We start from the raw sequence: 25,224 nt of genomic DNA, 5'->3' as shown, positions 1-25,224 counted from the left end.
AGCAGAAGCTCTTAGACCTGTACACCACTCTCCCACCTGGTAGTTCCTTACTGATAGTCAGGAGAAGACTAACCTATCCTCTTACTTCCAGCTCTCTTTTTGCTTAAGAGAGTAAGGACCATTTTCCAGCTAAAGCACAGTATCTGTCACAAACGACAGAAGTTCATTTTCAGCCTCTTTTAGATGCTACCGTGTGATTAGCTGGGCTAGTCAGTATTCCCTCTGAGTCTATTTTGCCACCTGTAACACAGGACCTCTCTTTTTACCCCATTTTGTCTGCTTTATCTACGTAAGCCATAGTGAGTGAGGACTATTCTTTCACTAACCCTACACGCATAACAATCCTCATGCACTCCAATGAAAATGACAATCCAGGAAGTAATGGAAACTATCTCTTGCCAGTGCAGCCTAAAAACTGAATGATTTTGTTGAGTATTTGCTTTAGCTACAGTTGCCAGAATAAAAACCAAAGTTAAACAAGTGTAAGAGCTCACTACATACAGGAAGCCAATCTATATGATTCATCACCCCTTCTTGCCCTTGCTTTAAAGATCTATGTAATGCCGTACTTAAAATAGTGGAGCCCAGACACTCATTGAGATGCTGCAAATGTCAGCACAGTCTAAAATCAGTGCTACATGAAGATGTGATCAACGGTACCTTAACTATTACAAGTACTTACCTCAAATATATGTAGAGACAACACAGGTGGGACCTTGGTTTGTCATACACACGATGACAACTATGTTTTATAAAATGCAATCGAGAGAAAGAGGAGGCAAGAACTTTTCAGTATGAACGTGATATCCAGTTAAAGAAACTTCTGTTTACAAACAGCATGAGCCATTAAGCAGTTTTAATTACCGTTTCTTTAACAAAAGTCATCATAAAAGTAAACACTAAGGTATGTCAACAATTTAAGTGATTCTTTCCCCTTCAGGAGCTACTCCCATGATTTGGTACCTCTCCCACCACAAACTACATTCAAAGCGTAACTTTCAGAAGTATAAACTATTTCAGAAGCTATTTGGCTTTTAAAAGTGGTGCAATGAAATCACAGTTATCACTTTCATAAGACGTATTTCTGCCAGCAGATCTCATGACGCTGGGGAGCAGAGGAATGGGATCTTCGTTTATGCTTTCTCTCTTCTTTATAGCAAACAAGATTAAAAAATAGGTAAATAAACTTAATACATTTAAGAACTATAGATTATTACAAGTGGAACAGGCAAGACACAAAAAACCTCTGTCATGTAAGGACTGTTCGAGTAGATGTTACCATCCTTCCAAACCTTGTATCAAATAGTAAAAGCTCAAGGAAGTCACTGGCCCATTCACCACCTCTGACTTCGGGCATGTTAGATGGCCCCAGACATGAAACCTAAGAGAGAGTACAGCTGCTTTCTGCTACCTAAGTTCCTGTCTGGCAGGAATCCCAACAGCAGTACCTCAGAGAAGCATGCTGAAACACAGATGTTGACAAAAACAGGGACAGGGCAGGGACAAGGGGCAGATGATTAAAAAAACAAAACAAAACATATATATTTCTTGTATGGAAAAAAGGTAAAACAAAACAAGGGCAATGGTATGTATGGTATTCACAACAGAGCACTTGACACGTAGGACATTCATCCCCCAAGTCTCTGCTTCAGTTGCAAGATGAAAGTCCTGGAAAACATAAACTAGACTCTAACACCCAATCTCCCTTTGAAAGGAGTCTTGCTCTTCTCCACAGAGACCAGTGATCCTACTGAAACTCATTTTTTGTATTTGAAGTTACTGTTTGGAAAAGCACCTCCAAAGCTGCACTCAGAAACTGTCCAGAGACTTGGTGTCTTTGTGGGAATTGATTTAATCTGGAAACAGCAATGACTGTTCCTCCCAGTGAGGTAACAGTATCAGTAGTTCAGTCTCTGATCCCAGCCTTGAAGAAAAGATGCTTATCAGGCCAGGTGTGGTCCAACAGAAGCACCTCTGCATGAACATCCTGCCTGTTACATTTCTCATACAGAATCATTAATCTTAAATACACAACTGTACTTCCCCAAGTTGTTTCATGCTCTGCTGCCAAATTGTATGCCAATGAACCAAGTAGTCAACAGAGCAACCACTGGTATCTCATATGTTCTCCACACTCCAATGACTGAAATAAATCCATCTAAACTTAAATTTGTCCACAATTACTTACCCAGTCTCAACTAAAAAGGTAAGACAAAAAGAGAGATGATGAGACAGAAGTCATTTTGCCATTTAAAACCTACAGCACAGTCACTTTGCAGTTGCCTGAAAAGCTCTTCTCTGCTTTTGAAAGAAATAGCAAAGGGAAGATTTATCTAGAAAATCAGAATATTCATGTCAATTCCAATATTACTTGAGCTATCACAGATTCTGGCAACGTAAATCAAAATAAAAAGCAGCCCCAAAAATGTTAGTGCAGGTTGGTATTAAAAGTTATTTAGTGTTTCTTTTTGTGTTTTGATTTATTTAAAGTAAAAAGAGCCATTACCACACACCCAGAACATTAAAGAAAGGGCACTTCAAAATTCCTAATCTTGGAACCACAAAAAAGCGTAACATCGCTTATACTCTGCAAATCAGAAGACAATGCATCACAGATAACAAAACAGTTTGGACAGTCTTCTTTCCCCTCTCATCCTACTCAATCTCATAATCAGTTTGAGAGGATCCCAAAGGCTGCTCTAGGATAAACAGGCTTAGTCATCACTACATCAGTAAGGAACACTGGGCTAGTTTCCTACAGCCCCCACCCTAACATCACAGTATTTATCATATCTCAAGACATAATGTCTGCAAATAGCCATATTCTTCCCATAAAAACTACTGCTGAAGTTAAGAGACTAAAATCACAATAAGTATATTTTTGCTCCATGCATGAAGTCCATAATAAGCCCCATTAAATACAGAAGAAATCAGTATAACCTTTCATGGAATCATTTCTAAATAAAGATATCTCTCTGAATCACTTTATATCATTTCCAGCAATACTCCTTAATTTGCATTTAGGATTAATGTAAAAAAAATAATGGTTTAACAGATTTAGTTACTGTGATACAGTTTCAAGACAAGATTTTTTTCACTTCATCACTGGCAGCAAAATTAAGAGGCCCCAAACAAATAAGATCCTTAGAATTAAAGGTTGTTGGATTAATTAATTTCCTGTTTAAAGTAATGTAGCATTTAAAGAGTGAGAATGATCAGTTAAAAAATGTAAGTAATTTATAGTCCTTATGGTTCATGAATTTTTAAACCAGCCATGAATGTCCCCTGAATTAATCACCTGTTAGGGTACTTAGTAAAAGACAGGCTGTCCCATATCAGTGGAATTTATTAATATGAATAAAAACATCCCCAATAACAAAGAACAATCAATTTTGGCATGACAGACCAGGCATCCTATCATAAAGAAGAAAAAACTTAAGAATGTTTGTATAGTACAAAGACATACTACTCTGAAGCTCTTCACATCTTTTAGGAAGTTGTATTTTATCTGGTTTTTAAATCCTACATTTAACATCCTACAAATGTTTATTTTGTTCATACAGTACCTATGGACTTGATGTAAAATATTAAAAAATTACATTCATCTACTATTCTCTATCGGTCATTGCCAGTGTGTACATGCTGGCAAAAAGTGGTCAGTTGGGTAAATACCAGAGCAAACATCCGAAATTCTTACTGAAAAACCAGAAAAAAAACCATCTGAATTCCCCCCATTTGTACCATTCCAAGAGAAGTAGTATGAAAGGACCCAATATAAGGAAAGCCATTTGAGCAAATCTAGCACCCATTGAGCAAAAATAAATAAATTACTGAGTGACTTGAGGCAAGGAAGTCACTTAACCTCTTCACAATTCCATTTTTCTGTTCACAATAACGATCCTGCCCCTATCACAAGCAGAAACTGGGAGCACTAATTAATTTTGTAAAGCACTTGGGCTTTTTTAAGTGAAATGTTACGAAGATATAGATTATAATTTGTAGAGCCAAAGCCCTCTGGAAGGCAGCACAACAATCTTATTATTACAGAGAATGAGACTTAGCACTTGCATTTAGCTGACAGATGTATAAAGAAAAAAAATCATAAATAGCCAAGTAACTACTAACCTAGCAGCTGAATTTCTGAGAGCATAAGGCCAGCATTAATTTTCACTGAAAAAATCCTGTCTGGATACAAGTTTTCATTATCTTTTATAAGCATGTTATTTTCTATCGAGTCTTGGTACCACGGCAATTCAGAACTACACAAGCCATCCGCAGACTCTGGCAGCACTGGAATTTGACATTTGTTACTTATAAAACACAATTTGGGAATGTTCCGGAGTATTATAAGCAGCTTTGTTCAAAATAAAAATGCAACGATCTGGAGAATCATTCTCTTTGGAGAACAAAGCAATAGGGTGGCTCTTTCTTTTTATAACCAAAGGCCTTGTCTGCTTCTCCTCGGCTCAGCTGGTAGCACTCTCCATCTCCCCTGAGAAGAGAGGGTCAGCAAAAGACTGCTGCACCCACCAGCAGAAACACGAACGAGTCAAGAAAAGAGTTCAGTTGATGAGAAAGCTACAATACGGGAAAAGATCAAGGAAGAACAAGTGACGAGATAAGCGAGCAGATAAAATTGCGAAAGGGGAAGTAGAGCATGTAATGCTGCACGACATCACCAGCAATTTCATACTGGAACTACCAGTGCAATCACGCCCAAATCTGAAAGAGGTCCTTAATCACCAGCACCAGCTCCTTGGTTTGAAAATTTGATGGGCACAGCTAAAAAGAGCAGTGAGAGAACTTGAGTAAGATAGAAAAATAAAGGAGGAAAAAACAAAGGACAAGAAATAACATAACAGTCACACGAGGAAGAAAGGAAGATATGAGAAAAAAATTATTATAAAATAGGCATTTTTTTTTTCCTGCCCTGATGGACTGTTTCTCTCTGGTAACACCTGGAGGCACCAGGCTCAAATGCATCCCAGAACTATAATTCATATTCTTGGGTATTATTTGTTCAGCTTTATTTGGATGCAGATATTGCTAGCAACGCTAGCTATGAACTAGCAAACGCAACTCGGAGCTTGGAGACTGAAAATGGTATCTGGGGATACAGCGCACTCCTTGCTGTATGTACCTAGCTCAAACTTACTCCTAATCTCCCACAGCCCATCTCAAAGATGGTCTCCAAAAATGGCCGTTTTATTTCTGATGTCAAAGCTGATGTTAAACCAACTGTCTTTGTCATATGGAAGGAGGCAAAAATAAAAAGGTCACTGAAGTGCCAGATGGAAGAATTTTTGAACTAGAAGCTCTGACATTAATTCTCTGAGTTTGTCTGAAACACTGAACTCAATGAGCAGATTAAATGTCTGTGCTAATTGCCAAGTGAGAAACAAGTCACTTTCACGGAAAGGCCAACTGATCAAACCTGGAGTAGGAATCCCAAGATCATACAAATCTGAAATGAAGTTCAAACACCTAAACCAAGGAAAAATAAAGTTTTCTACTGGAATTTATTAAAGGCAGCGCTTACACAACTCTTTCCTCTCACCACCACCCACCTGCCAGACCTGCAATATAGCACATATTTATTCTGCTAAATTAATACCTAAATATTAACATGATTACTGACTCAGGCACAACCCTGGAGTCAGGAACTACTGCACATGATTGTACGTCCCTTGGACATGGCAATGTGTAGCTGAGAATTTCCAAAACTGCTTTTTTTTTCTGTTCATACCACAGCCTAACTTCAGAAAAGTGAGTTTTCAGTCCATTAAAGTTGATGCTCCCCTCCTCGCAGGAAAAAAAGGTCTAATTTTGAAGAGAACCCAGATTAGATTCTAGGTCTATAAAAGCCTACGTATGTCCTCAAAGCAAAACCCCGTTCTGTGACAACAGGTGTCAGGAGGAGTCACCCAAGGACAGGGTCTCAGATAAAGGTCATGCAGAAGTCCTGACAGCATGTAACGAAGATGAAAAGAGGCAGAAACTCAACAGAGCTGATCTAAAGGGGCGTTTCGCTCTATTTCTGTACTTATGCCCCAAAATACAATAACTGCTAGTAATAAAGCCTGGCAAATAAATTCTTCCTTTTACTTGCATGATGCTCAGGTTTGCCTCAAAGTAAGTGGCATGTAATACAGCATTCCAGCTTTTCCTGCAGTTACAACCTGGACTCACCGCATCCAAAAGCAGTTGGTTTGGTCATTCCTCCAGTAAACCAAGCAGCAGTACAGAGGAGCAGATCAGGAGAGGTGTTGGCGTGGGAGAGGCAGTTTCCAGGGCCGGGCACAAGCCAGCGACTCCTTGGTAACCAGCAGAGTGGTAGAGAAAGTATATGAACATAAACACTCTGCCATGAAATTGTGACAGGTGGTTTCTATACTCTTTTACTTAGTTACTCATTTTTATCTGTTGTCTATCCTCCTCTGTAACCATATGAACAGCATTTAAAAATAAAGATTAAAAAAATATTTTCAATCCCTTTCCCATATCAGCCTCCTGCTCCAACAGATGGCTACATGTGCCAGTGCAAGTTTATACAGTTTTCTTTCCATAAATGCATTATTAGTAGTTTTCTACAAACATTATATTAAGTCTTTCTGAGTTTTTAGGTTTATAATTTTATTCTATCCTCCAACACTCCCCCTGATCATGAAGTTATCAAAGGCATATCCATAAATGCAGTAAGTCTTCCCACTGCCATGTTAAAGTGTGAAAAATCTTGAGAGACTTGACAGTAAAATGCCTATTCTTGCTGAATTCTGAGGCTGTTGGTGAGGTTTTTAGGAAAATAAATGGTAAACAACTCCGTGCCTTGAAAATAGGTTTTATCTAGTTCCATGAGGCTCCTTTGCCTATCCCTAGCAAGTCTCTTGATTCTTTTGCAGGTATGACCAAGTAATTCTGATGCAAAATAAAACCAAGAATTGTCCTCCTACAAGTAGGTACTGCAACAAAAATACTGCTATTGGTCAGATCTGGTCATGCAACTGACAGTATAAGACTTAAGCCCAACTACGCAACTAAGAAGTTAACTAAATTCTTTTATCTGGTAAGCCTTAAGTCAGATGAAAGCAATGAGACATGATGAGACAAAAATTGCGTTTATAATTACAACGAACCAGAGAGCTTGTTTCAGACTGAAAAGACACAAAGATAGTTTAAGAACTCAAGACTGACCTTCACATATACTGAAGATCATTTTTCTTTTAAAAAGAAAAGAGGAAGGGGAGAGGTTACACAACCATCTTTGCAAAACATATGCATTTGTAGGCGGAAAGTTTTTACAATTAATTTCTGTCAGGTATGACAACAACCTTCATTTCACTGAAGCAGCATGCTGGATCATCCTTTACAAATGAACGGGAATCTCACATTATCTTTAGCAGACGCTTAAAAAGTGGATCCCAAGAAATAATTCAAGACTAGAATGGTAAGTTAGTTTGGCTCCTCTTCCTTTATTCAGACCAACTCCATTAAAAAAAAAAACTGCAAAAATTTACTTACTTAATTTCTTTCCCTCTTTTCTGTTTTTTTTTAATTCTTTCCTTTCCTTCCTTCTCTTCCAAAGTTCCTTTTTTACTATCTTTAGCAAAAGCTAGAGGAAAAACTAGGTAGTGAGAGTTCTGTCTTTTATTCTGCTAATGCATTTCAAAGTTTCATTCTGGTACCGAGAAAGAAATCTCTCCTGCTCTTTGGTGCTTCGTCCCTGAGGTCAACAACCCTACAGCTTGAGAAATCCAGTTTTCAAGGCAGATGAATGTCACATGGAAAGACAAGCTCTCTGAGCGATTATAGATACGCTCCCTTACATATTATCTTCCAAACGACTGAATTTGACAAGATATCCTCTATCAAATCAGCACAGTATAAAGGTACAGACAGAAAAAGAGCTTCAACTTTGTCATTATTCTCTTGTGCAAGTATTTTTCAAAGATTTGAATAGCCTACATTCCAACTCAGTCTCCAGAATCTTAGTAACAGCCATCCATGACCTTTCTGCCATTGTTTTCTTTCATGAAAGTTTGCCAGTTCAGACAAGAATGACAAGTCCAGCTTCACAAACAATTAAATGTAGAGTCTTCATCTGTGTTTGGATCTCATATACGCCTGATTTTTTTTTTTAACTTTTTTATTTTTTTTTTTTCCCCTCAGACAAATGAGCTGGTTACAGAATTCTATAAAACCTGAATGGAAAGTCTTAAAGGAATTCTCTAGCAACTACTGCAGGTTTGTCAGACTTGCAGTAGCACTTTCAAAGCAAAAAGGTGTAAGGAAGCATAATAATAAAACTTGCTTCTCAGTACATAATGTGCTACGCTGGAAAAAAATGGCAGAATCTCTGCAAACATACCATGCCACACAACTCAGAATTTTGTCGGGGCACATGATGAAAATTATAGCATCTAAAGTTATTCAGAATATGAAGGACACTCCAGCATCTCTTTTCTTGCAAAGATGCATAAAACTTAAAATGGAGAGGTTTCAAACTGATAGCAAGAACAGCTCATCTTAAGAAGGACGACTGTAGCTTCATATGAAGAATTCTCTCAACAGCATAGAGATAATGCTCAATTTTCAAAACACTAGGTATTTCAGCAGAGAAGTGAAAATAACTGCTGCTGCTTTGATGTGTTCAAGCAAAAACATGTGCTGCAGTAGACTTATGACTATGCTCAAATCAATTCTAAAGAAAAAGCTGTAGCAGTACAAAACAGCCAAGCCTTCTGCAGTTGGTGGCAATTTACACCTCCAAAGCTGTGAGTTCATCTTGAATCACTTTCAATAAACAACAAATCCCAAAAAATCACATCTACCGTTAAAGTTACAACTTCAGTGAAAAGTCCTCCATCTTTACAGTACATTAAGTTTCTCTTGAAAATATTTCACAAAACTTCAACTGACTGCAGATATTTTGTATGACTTTTCCTACACAGTTGCCTACGAGCAGTATAATCGCATTTTATAATCATATAATTTTATGTATCTGGACTGTGTTGCCAAATACAGGCAATTCCTTGCCAACTTGAAAGTCATGGGTGGTGGTTTCACCACTTTCACAGGCAGTAGCAAAATCAAACACCTTCATCATTAAATGTAGAACTTTCCAAGACAGCTCTTCTGCATGACATTAAAATAACATTTCTACAGCCAATATTTATCGACAGAACCCATTTGTTTGTTAAAAAAATGCACTATTTACAGGGAAGTCTGGGCAAGCATCTTCTACACATATTCTCTATAAGTTTAAATACATTTTCTTTGCCCTTACACAAAGATTTAATAAACTGGGAGAGGACATATTTAAACATACTAAACCTGTAGACTGAAAAGCATCAGAAATTAATTAAATGAAGCTGAGCTTTCACAATATGTAAACGGGCATTATGCTTTTTTCTAGTCGTTGTATTTCCCCACTGCTCATTGGCAACATTTGGTATTTTCCTCTTCAGGTAAGTTGTATACAATTTAATATTAAATTATAAACATCCTACACAGCAAAACTGAAATACAACTAACAAGAATTCTATACTATTTCCAGGATAGAACGATACAGACTGGGTCAAAAGCTTGCTGATATGATGTTTACTACTAGCTTAGATTACTTTACACTCATATAGCGTCTAGCTGAAGTTTATCACAAATCTTTTTCAATCAAAAGCTGCAACAGACCTAGTTAGCAGGATGAGATAGCAATTTCTACCATAGCATTAACTTTCCCAAATTCTAATAATAAATTCTAAAAATTTTTGCAAAACAAAATAAAAATTTCCACCCACATTTTTCGCACCATTTCTGACTAGCACACCATCATGCGGTAAGACAATTATCAGATGAAACTGCAACAATTAACAGATGAAACTGCCTGCTTCTGCGTCCTCCTTGGGCCAGTCCAGAACTGATACCGGAACTTCAGTGAAAGCTCATCCACCCAGAAATACGACAAACAAAAGAGTGAATCAAAGCTGTTGATTCAAAAAATCTTATAATACAAAATCACTCCCACGAATTCAACATCCAACACTATGCTAAATTGCTATTTCACTATCTGCTTTTTCCTAAATTGCTAAATCCAGAATTATACGTAGACTTATATTAGGCAGTGGAAACAAACATATCGGTGAAAAACATGCCACACATGAAAGAGAAACATATAATCAGTAATTCTGACAATATACATTACGTTTATCTCAAAAGCAAAAAGCAGTCACAGAAAGGTATTTACCAGTCTATACCAAAACCCAGAAGTCATCATGTACGTGGAAGAAGCACTTCATGACTGATGGAGCTGCTGCTGGGAGAAGTTGTCCTGACATGAATGCTGTCATAGCAGGATTGAAAAAACGTGAAGTCCTTAAGAGTCTGTTCCTTAACTAACCAACTTCCCATTCATGTACCTTCCTGCCATGGTACCAAAAGAAAAACCTAACCAAAGATGTTAGAAGCCAGTAGGGACCTACCTAAGGGAACTCAAGCACAGAAAATGACATTTAACCTGTTCTTCCCGAATTAAGAACACCAGCTACATTTTTCTTTGGTTCAGAAACAGGCTTTGGAGCACTGGAATCACAGTGTCTCTCTCTGTTGTTTCAATTCATATTTGCTAGGATACTCTCCTTCATTTCAACATGGTTTGTAAGCTGTAATTATCATTGTATCAGTACCTGAAACGTTTAGGAAAATTTTAACGCTAGTATTATCCAACTCAATTTACAAACCGTGTATGGCACCACCTGACAGCTGAGTATTTTGCCAGGACTTCAAAGAGAAATAACGCCAACAAAGCTGTCTGCACCTGCTTGGCAGCTCCTGTGAGCTCTAAGGAGCACATCCACTCTCACAGTTATAGAGAAGTACCCCATGGGACGGACAGGAGCACTCGCATGAAGACCTAATTGGCAACCCTTGGGACGGCACAGCCATCGCCTTGTCGGGGCTCTGGGAGAAAGAGAACTGCCCGCCCGAGACAGAGCACCTGCTCGCACAGAGCACCTGCTCGCAGGTCAGCTTTCTAAACAGCCCACCCAAGCTTACCGTGTGAGGGAAGAAACGTTACAAACTGTGTGCGGGTTTGGGTTTAGGGATTTGTTTTGTTTGCTTTTGTTTGAGATTCACACAGCAAAACAGCTAAAAGGAGATAGTGAGGTGATCATTTTTGCCAGGACTTCAAAGGACTGGCTGACCTCCCTGCACTAAGATGCAACACTGATGATTTTTAGCCTGCTCAACTCCAACTTTTTGAAGCTCTTTCTATCTAGAGTCAGAGACATGAAGGAGACTATGGCGAACATTCACTCCTCAGGTAAGCTCTTATCTCCCACTGTGGCACACGTCAGCCTCACTACAAAACCGATCCACACCGAGAAGATCGTCATCTTAATACTGACCGTCTATTAAACTATGTATTTCTTACATATCCCATCTGCATTCTTAACTTTTAGCCACATTATCCACATTATATATTATTTTCTGCCCCTGGTTAATTTAGGATCTGTGTTTAACTAAATACTACCATAGGGAATATTATTTCTCAATAAAAAAATGTCCAAAACATTATTGATTTCTTAAGCTCAGAAAACTAAAATGGGACAACTCCAACAACAGTAGTAACACAGCGAACAGAGCTGATGGTTTTACATTTGGGGAGAAAAAACACTTGGAGGAAGAAAGCTGGTGGAAGCAACAACTTTCAGATATATATAGAGAGAGAGATGAAAAAATATCTCTAAGAAATACCCTTATTTAAAATTTCCTTTAAAAAGAAATCCCACGCGCTTAAGAGTTTCTGGACTTTCATTTCTTGTACAACATGACAGCAAACACAAATACTGGGATTACTTTTATGCATTAAACAACAGCAAATGCACTGAAGGTTCGCAATTTATTAACAGGTATGACAGTATAAGCAAAGGAAAACTATAAAAAAATGCTTGTGGCTGAAACAATTATTGTAATAGAAACATTCAAGGTTATTTTTGACCAAAAAAAAACATCTCTACTTTCTGAGACAAAACCATGTAAATGAAGTTTGTATACAGTGTGAAATAGCCCACTTCACATCACTTACATTGCAGTACATACAGTGCCACACACTAAGAAAATATTATTTTAAAAAATAAAGAAATCCAATAAAATAATAATGAAACCTTCAGAAAATAATTGGGACAGGACTGAATCTTTCTGCTTTAATCATATTCAGTGACTAAGAAGAAAAACTCCTTAATTGGCAAGTACAGAAAAAGCAACATGAATTGCTGTCAAAGTAGTTATTTGATCCCAGATTGATATACAACTGATCTCTTCTTGGAGTATAATTCACATACTACATAAAGTATAAACACACTGCTCTAGAAACAAACCCCTCTGCTTTCACTTTTAACTAGTAATAGCAAAAACCATATTTCATCACTCTACCATTACTATCACAGTTGGTTCCCTTTAAATGCTAGAACATATGGTGAAATATTTTTTTTTTGTTCAGTACTGGATTTCTGTTGAAATTAATCTATGACTTGATCTACATCTGAAACACACTAGCTGTCAGTTAAGTCATCAAAAATAATTCAAATTATTCCACACAGTAGCCACATTTTAATCTTTCTGTCTTGTACTAATGATAACTGCTGCTTTTTTCTTCCTCTCTTTCCCTGAACATGCTGCTGCTCTACGCTTTCATATGTTGAAATATTCCACTAAGATCCAAACCGCTGCCAACACACTCCTACATAAGCATTCAAGAACGACTACTTAAAATGATTACCTCACTTTTTGTTTTATTAAATAAAGACTGCATGCAAGAGAAATAAAACAATCACAGAGGTTAACAAGGCAAAAAGATATTCTGATGTTGATGATACAGCATTATAAAGGATTGTTTAATTTTATCTTCCACCACCAAGTAAATCTGTAACTGATAAAGACATTTATACAGATCTAGTAAGATGCACAGACTTGTTAGCAGAGACGAAAAAGTGGCTGATCACGTCCTTCACTCACTCGTCCCAGAGGGCGTTCAGCCAAGCATATATCGGAAAAAATTGCCCATACTATCCTCTTAACACAATAATAAATAAGGCTGCTGGAGAGAGAAATACAAAGCTGTACTGAGAAAAGCATCGCTTTTAAGCCTTCCCCTACCTTTTCCCTGATATTTACAAACCGCAGGCAGTGCTGCCGGGGAGTCTCACCAGGGTGGCTGCCGAGAGGTCTCATGTGGTGCTCCCAGCCTCCCACTGCCTCCCTCTGCCTGGATTTTAAGCATTCCTGAGAAAACCCACCCTGACATGCACAGAATCAATCCTGTTCAAGTTGGAAGCATGTGATAACTAGGTTTCTGGTTGAAATGGGAAACCCCAGCACCCAATTAATACCTGAGATTTAAACAAGCCCCATCTTACCGTTTTGCTGTTGCCCAGATCAGGTTAGATTCACCTGCAACTCTTTGGCATCTCTCTAGCAATGTTAGTGTTTGCAGTCAGGCCGGGCTCATTCAGCAACTGAATTCACAACATCTTTCTGCACTAGCAAGCTGAAATGGTACGGCTGTACTACAGCTAAGAAAGGGGGAAATCTAAAGCAGAAAACAAAGAAATCCCTCAAGACAGGGTAATCCCGGTGGAGCAAAATATAAAAGGTACAGATGAGCACTGAGGGTACAATATTTATCTATCTAAATTTCACCAGCAATACCATGCTCTTTCTAAAAATATTTTTTTTTTTTTTAAATATACGATGGACTTGCCTGTGGAGTTCCCAGAAAGGCAGAGTATCCAGGCTCTGCAGCAGCATTGCAGCCAAAGTAACCATGCATATGCTATCTAGGCAATTTACAGCAGTCTTTTCGAAAAGATATTGATTTACAATGTAGCACTGCCTTAACCCAATACAGAACTGCAGCCAAAACAGCTAACGGTGATTTCATAAGAATTAAGGAAAAAATCTCAACATTCAATCAAAAGGATGCAACTAATCATCCTCAACTCAATTACGTCCCAGAACTAAAGGAAACCAACAAGGTCTTCAGGGACAAATGATATTGAAGCCATAATCTAAGGGCACCTGGAAATAAGCACTATGAATGCCATTGTCCACTTTTACAGAAACAATAAATACAAAAAAGCATTTAAATACGTATTGAGCCAAAATATGAACTCTGAAGTTAATTCCAGCACTGTAAGGATGAAACATAGTATTTAATTTACGAACATACAAAAACATGCAAAGCACTGAGTAAGTGACAGACACCTATTCCATGCTGGGAAGGCACTGCTGAGCCCAAGTGAGCTTGGGGATGGTACCAGAGAAGAGAGGGCAGCAGCAGCAAACCCTCAAAGAGGGCTTCTCCAAAAGAGAGGCAGCAAATCTTCTCCATCTCCTACTCCTACAGCAGCCCCTGCTGGCCTGTGCTTCAGATGGCTCCTGACTCCCCAGAAATCTCCCAGGGTTTGGGGCACACTGGAGAGATTATGCTAGGATAGGGAACAGTTAACATACATGAAAGTGAAACCTTCAGGAGAGAAAGAATGCAGCTCAACTGAGATGACATCCTGAATGCACAGAAATATTTTTCTTTTTTACGTAACGAAGAGGTGCAATGGATCTAGCAGGCAAAACAGAGCCCTGGCTCATGCCCTGGGTGGCTCCAGTGACCCACGTCACAAGACCACGGGAAACAGGCTTCCCCGCAGAGTCTCACTTTGAAGAAAGTATGGCATACTTAAACTACACACATTTGCTCGAGTCCCGCCACAGTCACCAAGACTTAAACATACACTTAAATACTTCTCAGCTCAAGGCTCACAGCTGAATCTAGCTTCAGTGACCATAAAACTTGAATGGCACAAGCAAATTCCATAAGATGCTCCAAAGATTAAGTAGCACTTATTATTTTTAACCCTCATCTACTTCCCAATCTGGCATATTCCAGAAGACTACTCAGTTTCTTAGCTTGGTTTTAAAGTAGATAGAAGGCTTCACTTCTCTCAGAAAATAAGTTAACTTCCACTCTCTAGGCCAAAATTTTCTTCTTGGGCATCTGAAGTGTGGAGATCCAAAGAAAACATAAAAAAAAAGCTTCCAGGCAAAAAGATGAGGAAATACATTCAAAACATTTACATTTCTTGTCCTTGTTCTGCCAACATCAAATTTGTCTGAGGATGAAGGAGAACAGGACATAAGGATTCTCAGGAAAAAAAAAAATAAACAACAAAAAAAACTAGTCAGCAAGCACCTGCGGACACCAGCATGTACCAAAAGACAGGCACCACGTTAAGGGAAAAGTGGTGGACAGCCACGGGGAAAGGGAACACAGAAGGCAAGCCAGACAAAGAGGGAACTGCATTCCAGAAGCAAGCAAGGTGCTAGGCCAAGCCATGGAGACAGAAAGCAAGCCAAACAACCTACAAAGTAATAGGATCTCACTCAAAGCCAAACTCTCCCACATTTTAAAGTTTCTCATGTTTTAAAGTAAACTATTTTTACTGCAGTAAAAAAAAAAAATAAATCTCCATTTATTGCATTAAAGTCTTTGTTCTTCTTGCCTTTGACACCCCTCACAGAATCACACAGAATGTTAGGGATTGGAAGGGACCTCAAAGGATCATCTAGTCCAATCCCCCTGCCAGAGCAGGACCACCTAGATTCAATTCCAGTTTGGCTTTGGTTTTCTTAACTGCATCTCTGCAGGCTTAGAAGATGTCTTTCTATTCCTTCCCAGTTCTTTGCCCCCACTTCCCCCTTCTGTATACTTCCTTTTTACATTTGAGTCTTGTTAGGAACTCCCTGTTCATCCTTACAGGCTGCCCAGCACTTTTGCTTGATTCTCTACAATTCTTATCCCATTCCCTCCTCTGTGCTACCCCCATCCCTTCCTCTACTGCCAACCCCATTTGCAGATGGTGGTTGAACACAACTTGACTGGAACACAATTATGTGCTCTGCTGCTGCCCATGGTACCACAGACAGGACTGGGAAACCCAGCTGGCAGGAAAAGACAGTCTAGAATTACAACTGGAATTGATGGACCACAAAAAGCCTCCTATACCATAGTACTGGTTTGTTTTCCAAGGGGGTGGGAGAGCAGCTCAACTAAAAAAGTTTGGATACAATTGGGGAGAAAACAGAAAAGAAAAAAAAAGAGGTCAAATATCTATGGGTTTAGGTTCTAAAACTACATGAAAACCAAGTACAAGCTTCACATTTTTAGTACTCTGAATCATGCCACCATTTTCATCCTAGGGCAGACTCCAAAATGCTCTGTGGTGTTTGAGAACAATTTCTCACATATAAGGGGGTATCTTTGGAGCTTTTCACAATAACAGATATACAGTCATCTGCAAATTGCTATACTTAGAACTAGACTAGACTACACAATGTCACAGCTCTGGGGGACAATCAACTAAGCACGTAAACCATCATTTATCAATGTGGCATAGTGAAAAGAATACCAGTAGTCACTCTGAGTTCTGTGTGGTCATATTACATACTGTCCAATTACAAGTTTTAAGTAATGTCCTATTTTCATTAGCATGCATTCAATCATCCAAGACAGGAGGGAAGAGCAGAAGCAAGGGAGAAAGGCAACTAACTTTTCCCCTCTCTCCAAGAAGCAATAACCACATGCAGTAATTTGTGCAAGTTTCACACATCTGTACGAGCCCATTTTCTCCTCATAGAAGAAACTGCACAACTAAGGAGAGCCACTGCTCCGCAACACATACCTTTCCATTTTGACAACTGCGGATTGGATATAAAAGGAAAAAGTAAACACACTTCACAGTTTTGAAAATCTACTCACTTCTGAAAGTCATTTGAACTTCCAGCCAGTGACTTCATAAGCCGCTGATGATATTTCATAAAAAATTGATTTAACAAGACGCTTAACAAATTGATTTCAGAAACAGAGGGCTGGATGGGACACCATCTGTCCAAGTCCAGTTCAGTTTCCTGCTATCACAGGTGATCACAAAATACGACCCCTTCCCTAAAGTGGTAAGTTCGGGTTTAGTTTTAAATTAAAATACATGGAGTACACAAGACATGACCTTAATAAAACAACCCAGCAGTGCCAAAAATGTGTTGAATGTAAATAAAATAATTTTTATCTTAAGATGGTGAGTGAAGCAGTGGACAATATTGCACAGTGGAACGTGTGACAAGTTATTCCAAGTACAACATGCTGTTAAACTTCCTTCACAAAACCAGTATTTGAACTGTATCATCTGCCTTATCTGGTATGGTGGGACTTCACTTAAAAAGTCACTGTCTGAAATAAAATGCAATGTAACACAGTGCCAACTATTTTTGCAACTTTTAAAACCAAAACAGAGATTTTACGATCTTAGAGATTGATTTCAAATATATTTTATATTATAAAGGATGTTTAAAGTGCAAGTTCAAAGAGAACAACAACATGGAGGACACTGTGTAATGATTTTACACATCTGAAAAGTAGTTCAGATTAGTCCAGATACATTTTCAACTCAGTGAAAGCGGTCTTTGCATACAAAAGGTTAATCCAATTGGACAATTATACTCTTTCTGTGCAACAGAAAAACCTAACTCCAATATTCCTACCAAAACCACATCTTCCTGTGAATGCTAATTCAGTTACAATGAGATTGTTTTATTTGTTATTGATACTGCTGTGTTCCTTGCTATGCCAGCAAAGATCTAATATAAACAAAATAATCCAGATTAAAACACATTGGTGCAATGTATCTATGATAAGAACTTGAATTTGGTCTTTTAACTTCATTTAACTATTTTCCAAGATTCACTTTTGTCTCTTTTTTTTTTAAGCTCTTAGTTAAAAGTACTGTCCTAAAGAATTCTGTTAGCCTCCAATTATTAGCCAAAAGCACTTGAAAAGCAAAAATGCAAATGCCCAAGGCAGTCAGATCTGCAGCATGATCAGCAGTTCATATACATAGATATCAGATGCACAATTCAGTCAAAGTATGGAATTTCATAATTACGCTACTTTTAAGAAGAAAGCAAACCTGTAGGTTTTTCCACTGGGGGTAGGCACCTAGCTACACACAAAATGGGGCTCCAATATACCTTAACCTGCAACAATAAAGTATGCCTCACTATATAAAAATGAATAGTCTTCTCCCAGCCATGTCACACTCATACTTGCAAAAACAAACACAACTACTACACACAGACAGAATTTTATCTCAGTTAGTACTGTGTTCATGCCTTTATAATATATTAAAATTACACTGTAAAAAATTGCCTATCTGAAAAGAGTATGAAGCCTCTAACCAAGTGTCAGGTAAAATAATCTGCAGCTTGTTTGCCTAAATTCCTCAATTCCAACTGAAAGACAGTAAGTGATAGTGGAGTCATTCATCTTCAGCATCAACAGTTACATGTGCTGTCAACAGTAGCAACATTTCACTACACAAATGGAGGTATCTTTGCAATACACGAATAAAATTCTTGACAAAAAATGCACCACAGTTCCTAAGACTTAAGATGTACCCGTATATACACATAGCCTCATGTTCAGGTGCTAAGTCTTAACATTATTAATACGTTGCACACAAAGCACCACGACCTAGACTACACAAAAAAAAAAAAAAAAAAAGACGTTTAAATCAAAATCTCAGTCAATCATTTTTCAAAAACACCACAAAGAACTCAAGTAGTATCAAATTCAAATGTAAGCACTCTGTCTGGAAGATGATAACAATCAGTAAGATGGCTTAGTGGAACAGCTTTAATTAAACTAGCCCATCTACTATGACATATAATTCCTAAAACTACATAGCTGACAATTCTCATATCTGCAATATAAAAAGAAATATTTAGCTAATCAGGAAAGGGTAGTAATATTTCTGTGACACAAATTCTAATGATGAATACTAGAAACATAGTTTATGAAGTTTTTCTTTAGGAAGAGTCATAAAGAATTAACAATAGCTTTTTAATATCTACCAGTACAATCCCCAGGGGAGAATCCCTGAAAATGTTTCATTTTCGAGTTACATATATTGCTACAGTTGATCTCGTACAGCGACGAAACTCAATGATATCCCATTTCAAAGTCATCCGTAGCATTCTAGCTACGAGAAGAAAGCTTTCTATAAATGAATTAAAACTTAACACAAAGCAATGAGTCCACCTTCATCTTTCTCAAGTTTAAATACAACATGCACTGAAATTCTCATCTTATTTGAAAGCTCTGAATTTCATTTTCCCTTCATTTTCACTTTGAGATACTCACATGAAAGGCTTTGTTGTGCTTTGTTTTGTTTTTTTTTTTTATTTCACCTGATGTCTTTCTACATTGCAATGGAAAAAAAACCTCAGGTTTTCTAACTAAAAAAAAAGATTTATGCACAAAATGGAGGCTATTGTGGTTAAAAATAATGCAGAGCCAAATCAACCTCCACATTCCTATGATGTAGATAAGAAGCTAGAATAAGTTGCATGTTTACAGTATCCACTGGGAAAAATTCATATCTATTCTACTTTTCTTCACTAAACATTGTTCTTTTGAGCCACAATTTCAGTCCTTAAGGCTTTTGCTATCTGCTGAGTTTGCCATACAATGCAATGATTCTATAATATATATATTCCTCGACAGGCTGGAGAGGTGGGCCCATACCAACCTCATGAAGTTTAACCAGGCCAAGTGCAAGGTCCTACATCTGGGTCATGGCAATCCCAGGCACAATTACAGACTGGGTGGAGAATGGATCGTGAGCAGCCCTGAGAGAAGGACTTGGGAGTACTGGTGGATGAGAAGCTCAATATGAGCCGGCAATGTGCTCTTGCGGCCCAGAAGGCCAACCGCGTCCTGGGCTGCATCAAGAGGAGCGTGGCCAGCAGGCCGAGGGAGGTGATTCTCCCCCTCTACTCTGCCCTCGTGAGACCTCACCTGGAGTATTGCGTCCAGTTCTGGAGTCCCCAACATAAGAAGGACATGGACCAGTTGGAGAGGGTCCAGAGGAGGGCCACGAAGATGATAAGAGGGCTGGAGCACCTTTCCTATGAGGACAGGCTGAAAGAGTTGGGGCTGTTCAGCCTGGAGAAGAGGAGGCTCCGGGGTGACCTTATAGCGGTCTTCCAGTACCTCAAGGGGGCCTACAAGAAAGATGGGGAGAGGCTGTTCAGGAGGGCCAGTTGTGATAGGACAAGGGGTAATGGTTTTAAAATAGAGGGAGGTAGATTCAGGTTGGATATTAGGAAAAAATTTTTTACCATGAGAGTTGTAGAACACTGGAACAGGTTGCCCAGAGAGGTGGTGGATGCTCCATCCCTGGAGACGTTCAAGGCCCGGTTGGATGAGGCCCTGAGCAACCTGATCTAGTTGGAGATATCTCTGTTCCTTGCAGGGGGGTTGGACTAGATGACCTTTGAAGGTCCCTTCCAGCCCTAACGATTCTATGATTCTATGATTCTATAACATGAATTCACCATCACAGAATGGTTTAGGTTGGAAGGGACCTTAAAGATCACCTAGTTCCAACCCCCTCCTGTAAGCATGGACACCTTCCACTAGACAAGGTTGCTCAAAGCAACCTGGCCTTGAACACTTCCAGGGATGGGGCATCTACAACTTCTCTGAGCAACCTGTTCCAGTGCCTCGCCGCCCTCAGAGGGAAGAATTTCTTCCTTAGTTCTAATCTAAATCTGCCCTCTTTCAATTTAAATCCATTACCCCTTCTCCTATCACTACACACCCTTATAAAAAGTCCTTCTCCACCTTTCCTGTAGGCCCCCTTCAGGTACCAGAAGGCTGCTAGAAGATCACCCCGGAGCCTTCTCTTCTCCAGGCTGAACAGCCTCAACTCTCTCAGCCTGTCTTCATGGCAGAGGTGTTCCAGCCCTCGGATCATCTTCATGGCCCTCCTCTGGACTTGCTGCAATAGGTCTTTCTTATACTGGGGGCCCCAGAGCTGAACGCAGTATTCCAGGTGGGGTCTCATGAGAGCAGAGTAGAGGGGCAGAATCACTACCCTCGACCTGCTGGCCACACTTCTTTGGATGCAGCCCAGGATACGATTGGCTTTCTGGGCTGCCAGCGCACATTGCCAGCTCATGTTGAGCTTCTCATCCACCAGCACTCCCAAGTCCTTTTCCCCAGGGCTGCTCTCAATCCCAGCCTGTACTTGTGCTTGGGATTGCCCCGACCCACGTGCAGGATCTTGCACTTGGCCGTGTTCAGCTTCATGAGGTTCTCACAGGCCCACCTCTGCAGCCTGTTAAGGTCCCTCTGGATGGCATCCCTTCCCTCCAGCGTGTCAACAACATCACACAGCTTGGTGTCATTGGCAAACTTGCTGAGGGTGCACTCAATCCCACTGTCCATATCTCTGACAAAGATGTTAAACAGCACCAGCCCCAGTACTGACCCCTGAGGAACGTCACTCGTCAGTGGTTTCCACTTGGACATCAAGCTGTTGATCACAAGTCTTTGAGTGAGACCATCCAGCCAATTCCTTATGCACCTTATCAAAATTTCTGGTGAAAAATCCACTGAATATCACAGCAAAAGATTGTGTGATCTATGAATTCAAGTTCCACATGTTAAGAACCCCTGGTGTCCTCTGCGGAAAAGGTAGAAGCTATATGGAAATAAGCATCCTACCACATTATAGCTTTAAACCAATCTAGACTATGAAGTGATGGAACTCTGAAGTCACTCCAAAAGTGAGATGATACGGCCAACTACCTTAGGCATTGTATAGATTATATTCAGAAAATTAATCAGAACTCTTGAGAACTTCCTCTGTGGACTCTACAGTACACATAGAAACTACTTGTACAGGATGTCAGACAGCTTGAGAAGGTGTTCTTGGACTGACTTCAAGCCCAAAATTGAATCTACTTTAAAATATAATTTATCTTGCATTTTCTCAATGAAAGGTAATAGTAAGTGTTGAGGTGAAGATAATTGCTGTATCAAGAAAGGATGACGCTTTTGGCATCGAAGGAGGTTGAAAGAATACCTGCAGAAGAGCAATGATTGTGCTTTAAAAAAGCTAATGAAATACCAACCTAGAAACCAAATGAAAAGCCAGAGATCTTTCAATGGCACTCACAATAAGAGGGAACTGAGGGAATGTCACACTTATTCTTGTCTTCATTCCCTCACACGGGACCTCGAAGTACCCCAAATTAGTGAACTCAAGAGGTTCACATGACTGTGCGTTTACAGGAGGTTTACCTGCATACACCTCCAGTGGAATCCTAGTAGAACAACTGTCCTCAGTTCTGACCTTCCTGAGATTTGATATGCAAATATCAAACTTGAAGTAGAGGAGGGAATCTCACCAGACATTTTCTCCAGGCAGTTGCTATAAGGAACCATCTGATTGGTTCTGTTTTCAGAGATAACTGCAACAGTTAATAAAAGAACCTCACAACAATGACGTTAAGTCCTAAATATGGCGTTTTGTGGCATAATTTCAGCAATTATTCCAGGCTCCTCCCAAGCTTATTTCCTTTTAACAGGTCAACCACTTGTTTATCTTTTTCCTCTTCACAATGTTGGTCTTTGAGTTGTGACAAGTGGCAGAAGAACCACCAGTACAGGGGCCATGGTATGCTCTGTGGGAAGTACGGCTGGCAGGTATCTATGGTTCTGCTCTTTATCACAGAAAGTTACTGAGAAATACAAGACACTATAAAATCATGTTTATTACAGCAGTCTATAGAAAATGAACCCACAAACTCATCATGTGGAAGAATGAATAACTAATTCACTACCGTCTCAGATGCCTTAATGGATTCAACATATATGATGTTAATCAGTCTCTATGGCTGTCGTGTTGTTATTATTATGAGGACAGTAATTGACGACAAACGTGTTTATGTCAGAGAAGTAGTTATGCTGAACTAATACAGATTACATGTTCATATACAACGTACTATAGTAAGGTGTACAAATCAACCTCCTTTCTTTTGGTTCTGTTAAATGGAGGTTCAGTTCTCAGCTTTCCCTTTAGAGATGTTACAATCTTTCAGTTATCTGAAGAGGTCATCACTGTAGAATAGGTATAAAGCCTTAATTTAAAAGACAACTTTTTAAATATTAACATAATTGAAAGCTGTCAGAGGAACATATGTAGTGAAAATCATACAAGGTCAGAATAAAAGTTCACCTAGCCTGTTTCTGAAAGCAACCAAGTTTGTTAGAGGATAAGGATAGACGACAAATGTGAACCTTCCTCCTTCATATCCTTCTAACCACCAGCAGTTTGCTTCGTAATTCAAAGATTAAATCCAGACCTATCCTTCACAGAAGGATCTTCACTTTTGAACTCATTTATATCTTTGGCCTCCAGGTGATAGAGAGTTACACAACACAGTGCAGTTAGAAACCATTCCTTCTCTTGAAAACCAAAACAAAAAATCTCTGATTATTTCTCACTAAATAGGAACTACTACTTTCTATCTAAAGAAACATTGCACAATTATTCCCTCTTCATCAGCATAAATTCAGCTTGTGATCTTACAGGTTACTAGCTAATCCTCCCTCAATCCTCTGGTTTACGCTCTAATGGGTCTTAATCTATTACCTTCAACTCAATGGAAGCTATATTGCACTTCCAACAGATCATTCTTGTCTTCTCCCTCTGCGCCATCTTCTGTGTCATTTTTGTTTATAATAGCTAATATTTGATATGATATTAACACAAACAGGATTTCTGCAATAACTTTAATAAGGCCAAGTGCAGAGTCCTTCACTTGGGGTATAAAAACCCCAAGCATCGCTATAGGCTCGGGGAAGAGTGGCTGGAGAGCTGCCTGGCGGAGAAGGACCTGGGGGTCTTAGTTGACTACCAGCTTGATATGAGCCAGCAGTGTGCCCAGGTGGCCAAAAAGGCCAATGGGATACTGGCGTGTATCAAGAATAGTGTGACCAGCAGGAATAGGGAAGTGATCCTGCCCCTGTACTCGGCACTGGTGAGGCCGCACCTGGAATATTGTGTCCAGTTTTGGGCCCCTCGCTTTAAGAGAGATATTGAGCTCCTGGAGCAAGTCCAAAGAAGGGCGACCAAACTGGTCAAGGGGCTGGAAAATAAAACTTATGAGGAGCGGCTGAGGGAGTTGGGGCTGTTTAGCCTGGAGAAGAGGAGGCTGAGGGGAGACCTGATTACAGCCTACAAATACTTGAGAAAAGATGGTGGGAAGGTAGGGGAAGGGCTCTTTACATTAGTGTTGGGTGATAGAACAAGAGGAAATGGGTATAAGCTTAGTCAGGGGAGATTCAGGTTGGATGTTAGGAAGTGTTTCTTCTCTGAAAGGGTTGTCAGCCACTGGAATAGGCTGCCCAGGGAGGTGGTTGAGTCCCCATCCCTGGATGTGTTTAAGAATAGGGTGGATGATCTACTTGGGGATATGGTTTAATAGGGATTAGGGATGGTTGGACTCGATGATCTCTAAGGTCTTTTCCAACCTAGAAATCTATGAATCTATGAATCTATGAAACTTGATGGCAGCGTTGGTTTTGTTCCCCTTTTCTTATTGTTTTCTGAAGGTTTACTTAAACTACTGCAGAACACTGAGTCACTATCTTCAGTCTATTATCCAATGACTCTATAATTCTTATCCAGAATAATATCATTTGTTTAGACTCATCATTACACAGGCATAGCTGCAGTTAGGTTCTTCACATGCATCAGTTTGTACATTTCATCATGAAATGCCATTATCACCCAAATAGTCTGTACCGCAAAATCCTTGGGCAACTTTTGGCAGTTCAACTAAAAAACAGCTTTTTTAAAAGTGCCAGGTTTTCATCCTTCTTGCATGTCATTGTCTTCTACCTGGAAGATTAGTTGCCATTCCCCTCTAAGTCTCAGAAATGGATATTTTACCTGTTCTGTATGGCATACGCAACAGATGTGACAAATGTATAAGCATCATGCAAATCACAACAATTGGAAAACCTGACGATAGCAAAACACTTGGTTAGATGGTGGTGTGATATGAGATTAAAGAAGTTGCTGATGAAAAAATCTAAATAGAAACACTCAAATAATACCTGATTTAGGAATATCCTTGGTTCTCATGATCGAATATGAGAAGTAGCTGTGAGAATCATTTCCTCTCCTCCCAGCTATATTTGCCTAGAAGGCTGCACTACTTAATGGACATTAGTTTCACTACACTTACCCGTACCTTTGTTCTTTACTAATTAAATTGGCACAGAATTATGCACATGAAAAAGGCACGTTAAAGCTAAACTTGATG

General features: G+C 39.3%; 1 protein-coding gene across 3 annotated transcripts in view; it reads right to left on the bottom strand.

Moving 5' to 3' along the window:
• The window catches only part of CDK14 (cyclin dependent kinase 14), a 266,293-nt gene that overhangs the window by 183,175 nt on the left and 57,894 nt on the right, over window positions 1-25,224 (bottom strand). The window contains exon 2 of one of the 3 annotated variants that reach the window (XM_086614580.1): window positions 22,393-22,406. The exons of 1 other annotated variant lie outside the window; for it this stretch is intronic. In XM_086614580.1, coding sequence (XP_086470706.1) covers window positions 22,393-22,406 — 14 coding nt within the window. Of the gene's footprint in view, window positions 1-13,753; window positions 13,838-22,392; window positions 22,407-25,224 lie in introns of those variants that run through there. One more of the 3 variants, XM_086614578.1, reaches the window with a different exon arrangement.

The sequence above is a fragment of the Tauraco erythrolophus genome, chromosome 7 (assembly GCF_009769465.1).
Source record: "Tauraco erythrolophus isolate bTauEry1 chromosome 7, bTauEry1.pri, whole genome shotgun sequence".
NCBI lineage: Eukaryota > Metazoa > Chordata > Aves > Musophagiformes > Musophagidae > Tauraco > Tauraco erythrolophus.
Note: the sequence above shows the minus strand (reverse complement) of the source record. Positions and strands in the feature narration are given on the sequence as shown.